General features: G+C 40.8%; 1 protein-coding gene across 2 annotated transcripts in view; it reads right to left on the bottom strand.

The window, feature by feature from the left end:
* The window catches only part of MID2 (midline 2), a 128087-nt gene that overhangs the window by 14841 nt on the left and 105140 nt on the right, over window positions 1-8106 (bottom strand). Inside the window, exon 7 of one of the 2 annotated variants that reach the window (XM_004710034.4) lies at window positions 7419-7652. In XM_004710034.4, the coding sequence (XP_004710091.1) occupies window positions 7419-7652 (234 nt within the window). The remainder of the gene's footprint in view (window positions 1-7418; window positions 7653-8106) is intronic. The other variant, XM_004710035.4, reaches the window with a different exon arrangement.

Genomic DNA, 8106 nt, shown 5'->3' with positions numbered 1-8106 from the left:
GAGGGAGGGGAAAAATGAGGACCTAATGTCGGGGGTTTAAGTGGAGAGAAAATGTTTTGAGAATGATGTACAAATGCACTTTACACAATTGATCTGTGTATGGATTGCGATAACAGTTGTATGAGCCCCTAATAAAATGTTTTTTAAAAAAAGTGACCCAACAGAATGTGAAAATTATAGACTATCATTACTATCACATGCAAGCAAAATTTTGCTGAAGATTGCAGCAATACATTGACAGAGAGCTGCTCGAGGTTGAGGCCAGATTCAAAAGAGGACGTGCAACAAGGGATATCATTGCTGAGAACTGGATCTTGGCTGAAAGCAGAGAATACCAGAAAGATGTTTACAGTACTTGTGTTTTATTGACTGTGCCAAGGCATTCAACTATGTGGATCATAACAAACTAAGGACAGCCTTGAGAAGAACAGGAATTCCAGTACACTTCATCAAGCTCATGGGGAACTGGTACATGGATCAAGAGGCAGTTGTTCTGATAGAATAAGGGAATACTGAATGGTTAAAAGTCAGGAAAAGTGTGAATCAGGGTTGCATCCTCTCAGCATACTTATTCAAAAATCAGAGAAGCTGGATAATATGAAGAACTGGAGGAGGCTTATTAAAAACCTGCTATATGCAGATAGCAGACACAACCTTGCTTCTAGAAAGTAGGGAGGATTTGAAGCACTTGCTGATGAAGATCAAGGATCGCAGCTTTCAATATGGATTATAACTCAATGTAAAGAAGACCAAATACTCATTTCTGGACCAATAGGTAACATCATGCTAAATGGAGAAAAGAGTGAAGTACTCAAAGGTTTTGTCTTGCTTGGATCCAGAATCATTGCTCATGGAAGCACTAGTCAAGAGATGAAAGAATGAATTGCATTCAGTTAATATGCTACACAAGACCTCTTTTAAAGCTTTGAAAAGCAAGGAAGTTATGTTGAGGACTAAGGTGTGCCTGATCTAAGCCATGGAAGGTTTAATTGCCTCATCCGCATGTGAAAGGTGGATATTGAGGAAAGACTAAAGAAGAATCTATGCATTTGAATTACTGTGCCAGCAAAGAATTTTGAAACTACTGCCAAAAGACCAAACAAATCTGTCTTGGAAGAAGTACAGCCAAAATGTTCCTCAGAGGCAAGGGTAGTAACATTTCATCTCATGTACTTTGGACATGTTTTCAGGAGAGACCAGTCCCTGGAGAAGGACATCATGCTTGGGAAAATTCATGGGGCAGTGAAAAGGAGGAATGCCCTTCTCAAGATGGACTGACACAGTCGTTGCAACATGGACTCCAATATAAGGAGCATGGTGAGGATAGTGCAGGGCTGTGCAGTGTTTCTTTCTGTTGTACATACGTTCACTGTGAGTTGGAACCGACTTGATGGAAACCTAATAACAACAACATACACCTTATGAACAATGTACCCATTGTCATTGAACAATTCTGGGTAGAAATTTTTGGATGGGAACCTGCACTGTTGTGTAAACCTGCAATGAAAACACAATAAAATAATAGTTTAAAAAGAGGAGATGCGCACCACACAAGGCAAGCTTGAAATGTTCCGTGACTGGCTAATGTGGAATGACTTGAGCACCCAAATAAAGATTAGTCGTAAAGAACTGGACACCACTGAAATGAGGGAATCACAAGTCCATACTGATAGGCAGGTAAAGAAGAAGATGAATATATTTAAAGAAAAAGAACATATTTAAAGGGAAATTGGCCGACTGTAAAAGAAGGAGGGCCTTCCATCAGTGACATCATTGATGCTCTTGTTTTCTGAAAAGGAATCCAGAGATGGAAAGAAGCACAGTCATGCTTTCCCAGTGATCAGGCCTTAGCAGCTCAACCAGAGAACACCTACACGCTGAAAGATTTACTGTTGGATCTAAATGTGTTGTGTGGTCAAATCTAAGACACACGTAGTCTACATAAGAGATTTTGGAGATAGCTGAAGAAGCCACAAGGGTTTTGAACCTTTCTAATGGTATGGAGGAGATAGTGGATACACAATTGGATAAGAGTCCTTCTAAGGCTGTATTCCAGGCAGTGGGGAAAGATCTTCACTTCGCACCATTGGATGATGCTTCAGTTAAAGAAAAGAGTTCTAGAGGTAATGTGGATTTAATTGTGGTTCCCCAGATATCGCCCGTCAGACAAGCTTCTCTTTAGCAAGTGCCATCCCACCAAGAGCAACAGAGTATTTTGGGAAAGCGTGTGCAAGTCAGCACAGGAAGTTGTCACTTGGGGGCACTTAGCTACATACCTACAGCAAGATAGGTCTCAGGGTGACTATGTGGGTATATTTATAGTGTCATGGCTCATATGCAGGTCTGGGACATTTCCTCTTCCTTTAAGTGCCTTATGCATCTCATCTTCTGGGAAGATTTATTTTGCTGAACAATTTGTTAACACATCTACTTCCATTTCAAAGATCTATTTTGCTATCTTTTGATTGTAGTGTTTGTAATAAAAGAGAAAACATAGTGATGGTCAGTATATGATGCTACTTAGTTGGATAGCTAGCTGGCTTTGTGGAGAGTGACTTCTGACGAAGTTTTGTTTTTGTTTTTGAAGCTTTGACTCATATGTCTAGTTAAATATGTGACTAATAACTCTGCTTGGGTTTACGTTTCATGGTTAAGATTGAAAGAAAAAGTTTCTCTTTCTAAAATAGAAGAAGAAGAAGAAAATGAGCAAGAAGGGAAGGGTGTTGCTCACTGCCACCTTTTATGGTCGGAGGAGAGTACACAGTTGAAGAATCATTATTTTGCAACAACAATAATTAAGACTGGGTCAGCAAGAATTGTCCACGAAGCTAACAGGGGCGGGGGGGGGGGGGGGGAGGGGGGAGGGAGGGGAAAAATGAGGACCTAAGGGGGGGGGCTTGATGACAGGGAGGATGTTTTTACAGTCTCAAGGTATCACTTCACAGAATGGCTATTAGTTGCAAAGGAAAGTACAGCAACTACACAATGGAAAAATCCGACAGTACTTTGAGCAGGTGATCAAACTTGGCCTCACCAATGAAGAGTCACCACGATGCTCTAAGAAGGACACAGCATCATCTACATAATATTCCAACCATGGCGGCATAACCTGAATCTAATCATTAGGGAACATCAAACAAGCCCCAAATGAAGAACAGTATAATCAGGAAATAAAAGGGAACATTCACTGTCACTAATGACAAAGAAATGCTGAGAAAAATGTTCCAAGTTAGAGGAACACCTGTTCCCTAGAATATAAAAGACATTGTTATGTCCTTTCTATGTTATAATGAGGTCTACCAGGCCAATTATCAAAATTGGATTATCAATGTGTGAATTATAGACTAGGAAAAATATTCCATCAATGCTACATTTCCCAAAGTTGATAACTGGACTGTTGGTTATGTAAAAACAAATGTCCTTATTCTTAGGACATGAATGGCAAAATATTTAGCGGTAAAGGCCATGCAATATGCAACTTACTCTCAACTAGGTCAGATAAATATATTTGCGAGGGCTTCAAAAAGTTTGTGGAAAATGTAATTAAAAGATAATTTTTCACAATAATTCTGAGGCTCCTTCATATGTGTGTGTCTATAGAGAGAATGGAGGTCAATGGGAAAAGAAAAGGGACAAAATATTAACTAAAGGTGAATCTGGGAAAAGGATATCCAGCCATGCTTTGTGCTAGTCTGGCAACATTTCTATAATTTTGAAATCATTTCTAATTTTAAAATGTAGGACATAATAATATATGATCCTCTGCTTACAACTGAGACTTGCTGACATAGCATTAATGACTGAATTATAATAATGGAAGTTTATTGTCATTACTGTTGTTAGGTTGCCATCTAGCTGGTTCCAGCTCATAGTGACCCTATGTACAATAGCATCAAAACACTTCCAATCCTGTGCTATCTTCACAATTGTTCGTAGGTTGGAGCCCATTGTTGCAGGTATTGTGTTAATCCATTCCCTTGATGGAACTCATCTTTATCAAGCAGTGTCCTTTTCCAGGGATTGGTCTCTCCTGATAACATGGCCAAAGTACATGAGACAAAGTTTTGTCAAAGATGCTTTCAATATTCACAATTATCATCAATATTCAATCATCAGCATGACCAACAGAGTAAAGATTGAAGTCAAGGATTTCATCTTGCTGGGATCCATATCAACGCTCATAGAGGCAGCAGTCAAGAAAGCATACAATGCATTGCATTGGATAAATCTGCTGTACAAGACCTCGTTAAAGTATTGTGGAGCAAGGATGTCACTTTGAGGACTAAGGTGCATCTGGCCCAAGCCATGGAATTTTCAATTGCCTCACATGCATGTGAAAGTTGAACACTGAATACGGGAAACTGCAGAAGAATCAATGCATGTGAATGATGGTACTGTTGAAGAATAAGGAAAGTACCATGGTCTGCCAGAAGAACAAAGGAAAGAGATGCCTTGTTGAAGGGGCAAAGACCTCAAAAGGGGAATCCATGAACCTGAGTTGTGGTGGAGAGTCTTTGCATGAGAAGGGGAAAGGAAACTGCTATCTTTGAGGCACTATATTATAGGCTACCTGGTCCAGAAAAAGGTTATGGCCAATAGCTTCAGAATGCAAATTGGAAAATGGAAACGGTGGCAAGACAAAACAGTAACCAGATAGACAAACATCCAAACATCTGTTGGACTTCTCATTCTTCTCCTAACAGCATCCATTGAGGTATTTTAAGATCTTAGAAGGGTGGGAAGAAAGTTAAAAGAGAAGAACATTAATTAAAACCCCAAAACAAAACAAAACAAAACATCAGCAAGCAGGGGCACCATTTCTCCATATTTAATGCTAGCCAAAAGGAAGGAATTTCTGGATAAAGAGCATGTGATAAAACGTCCATGCAAAGTAGCTCTCAGGGTGACATCCTTGCTCTACAATACTTTAATGAGGTCTTGTACAGCAGATTTGTCTAATGCAATGCATTGTATGTTTTCTTGACTGCTGCCTCTATGAGCGCTGATTGAGTAGAGCAGGCTGGTAGGCAGGACAGAGACCTTCACCTTCATGTGTATTCCTAGTAATATAATGTCATCTTATGGCCCCTAGTCCCTGTCCTATTCAATGTTTCCAACAATAATTGGGAGAAGATATACAAGGCAGGTTTGGAGGGAAAAACAAATGCGTTGGAAGGCAGAATGTAGATTCAAACGGATTTGGGCATAAAGAGATGAGGAGTCAACTAAGCAAATACAATATAAAAGGAATTGATTCAAGGGGTTTTGTTTCTGTTGAGGCCCTCAGTTTCTTCCAGCTTTGGAAGAACTATAGATATCAATTTCCCTGGTAGTACAATGGTGAAGTGTTCAGGTACCAACTGAAAGGTTCTTGATTCAAACCCACCAGTGAGCCCACAGGAGGAAAAAACATAGCGATCTGTTCATGTAAAGATTACAGCCTATGGTTGCTAGGAGTCAGAATCAAGTAGCCCGCACACAAAAATATGCTGTCAGCAGTCAGCATGGCCGCCAAAAGGAGGAGTGGGGTGGGGGGGGATGGGGGATATATAAGACAATTTAAGCTATCTTGTGTGTTGATCAGACCACTTCTGGAATACTGTATTCACTTTTCTTGATAGTACATTTTATGAGGGACTTTGACCAACAGATAGGTGTTTGTAAAAGGGGTATTCGGATAGTAAAGGGTCTGAAAACCATTCACATGAAGAGCAATTGAAAGAACGGACGCTGCTGATGCTGAAAAAGAGAACATGTACAAGTGACATACGTAAGAGCTACCTAACATTATCTCAAGAACTGTCATGTGAAAGATTAGATCTTTTTAGTGAGGCACAAAAGGCTAGAACTAACTGGAAACTGCAGTTCAATTCAAGGAGTGATATGCTTGAAACGCAACAAGCTTGGGTTCAAATCTTCACTCCACCATTTTGTAGCTCTGTGACTTAACCTGAGCCTCAGTTTCATCATCTATAAAACAGAATCAAAATCACCCATCTCATAAGGCTAAGAAAGAACTCATGTGAAACTAAATGAGATTATAAATGTGGGGGAGTTTCAAATATACATGTAAATAAACCTGTAAATAGATGGGCAAATTATTATTGCCATTTTTATTTACAAAGAGGAAAATGTAGGCCTATTCAAAGGGAACACTGACAAGTATTCGCAAATGCATCACAAATGAATCGGCTGTTTGGTTGGAAGTGAGCCCTCCATCACTAATAATGTTCAAGCAGAGATGGATCCATCATTTACTGTTTGATAGAAGACAAGAAGAGTAGACTACCTGACTTCTAAGATTGCTTACAATTCTAAGATGGTACGATTCTATTGCTGAGAAGCACTATCCTTTCAGTTGTCTTTATAAAGTATGGCATCCGCTTGATAACCTTTAGCTCTTTGTTACTTCTTGGACATGTCCTCAGCTCCCACAAGATGACTGCTCGCTCCAAATCAGTAAGGCACAGCACGGTTGCTGGCTCAAGGGCTTTTCAGAGCATTCAGACAAGTGCAAAAAAAGAGTATTGGTGAGACCTTTTGAGTTTATGACCTCACAACCTGAGGAAGCACCAGGAACATAACTACGTAGGCCAAGTGGCTTGGGGTAGAGCTGCACGAGGCAAGTGTTTCTCAAGAATCTGACCTCAAGTGTCCTCTCCCTTACCACCTCACCATCTGTCCCAGAACTGGCACTAAAACACCGATCAAGCCGGTTAAGTCAGAAAACTGCTTCTCAAGCCAACCAGTGAACTCAGACACAGAAGCAAAAACACAAGGGTAAAGGAAAACGCTGATTTGAGGCTATACAGATGTAGGGTTAGGGTAGAAAGCAGTCCCAGTCTTGAATCCAGCTGTAATTTCCAATGTTTCTCAGCCCACTGAGGGCAAGTGCCAACCAATGAATTAGGTGTTGATCCTGCTCTGATTCACCAGAAGGTGAAACCACAGCATGTGAGCTAAACAGTGGCGTTTTAATACCTTTGTGTTGTCGGCTTGCACATTTGTGTATTTGGTGACTTTGGGGAGAAAAGGGAGAAAGGGTAAAAGAGTCACAGAGGCAAAAAAAAAAAAAGAAGCCTGTCACGATGTTCAGTGACATAAATCGGAGTCTTTGAAAATATGATTGTTTTCCATGGTAATGAAGTAGACGAAGAGTCAAGGAGAAAGACCTCCACACCCATAAAATCGGCAAATTCTGAACCGGGCTCTGACCTGGGAGCGCAGAGGTACATGGGTTAACTGAAAAATGGTTAAGGCTACAGAAACAAATGGGAGGGACCCCAGTGACCGCCCAGAAAGAAAACACACAACTTGGCTTGCCACCCATCAGGAAGGTCTTTGCAATGCCCTGGGGGAGCTTACACTGTCTATGAAACACTATACTAAACAACCTAACATGTCTTACAAACACTTGCCTCGTGGCGCCCCGGCCATTCTTGAGCAGCTTACTGCTTCCTTACATTTCCTTATCTCTGGCCACAGGCCCCAACTACACCATGACTTACTGATGAAGTTAGCCTGGCCAGTGAATATGGTGTACTGAAGCTCATAGGAGCTGATGCTGAACTCATCGTCTGAGATCCAGTGCACTGTAATGGTGTCATGGGAGGCTGTACAGAGTTCTTCTCGGATAGATGGTGGATTAGGGGCTGTAAAGAAAGAAGGGAAAGATTATCAAAGCACATTGTCTGGTCTGGAAATTTACCATAGTTACTTGTACTATCCAATCCAACATCTCTTAAAATAGAGGTTTTCTCAATAGAAAAGCTTTAGGTAATATCTGCTGTACCACTTGAAGCTATCCAAAACTATGTTTGCATCAACAGTGAATGTGTTTAAAGCACAGGATATAAACCTACATTATTGCCATACAGGGTACGATGTAGCAACGATGAAAAATACAAATTTCCTCTAGTTCCTAAATGCTTCCTCCCCACCCCCACCATCATGATACGAATTCTACCTTGCAAGTCTTGCTAGACCAGAGGATGTACACTGGCATTACGGATAGGAACTGGAAATACAGGGAATCCAGGGCGGATGATCCCTTCAGGATCAATAGTGTGAGTGGCAATACTGGGAGGGTAGAGAGAGAGTGGGTTG

The sequence above is a fragment of the Echinops telfairi genome, unplaced genomic scaffold, assembly GCF_000313985.2.
Source record: "Echinops telfairi isolate 266 unplaced genomic scaffold, ASM31398v2 ScPeMD7_7427;HRSCAF=8465, whole genome shotgun sequence".
NCBI lineage: Eukaryota > Metazoa > Chordata > Mammalia > Afrosoricida > Tenrecidae > Echinops > Echinops telfairi.
The sequence above is the reverse complement of the archived record's forward strand: the minus strand, read 5'-3'. Positions and strand labels throughout refer to the sequence as shown.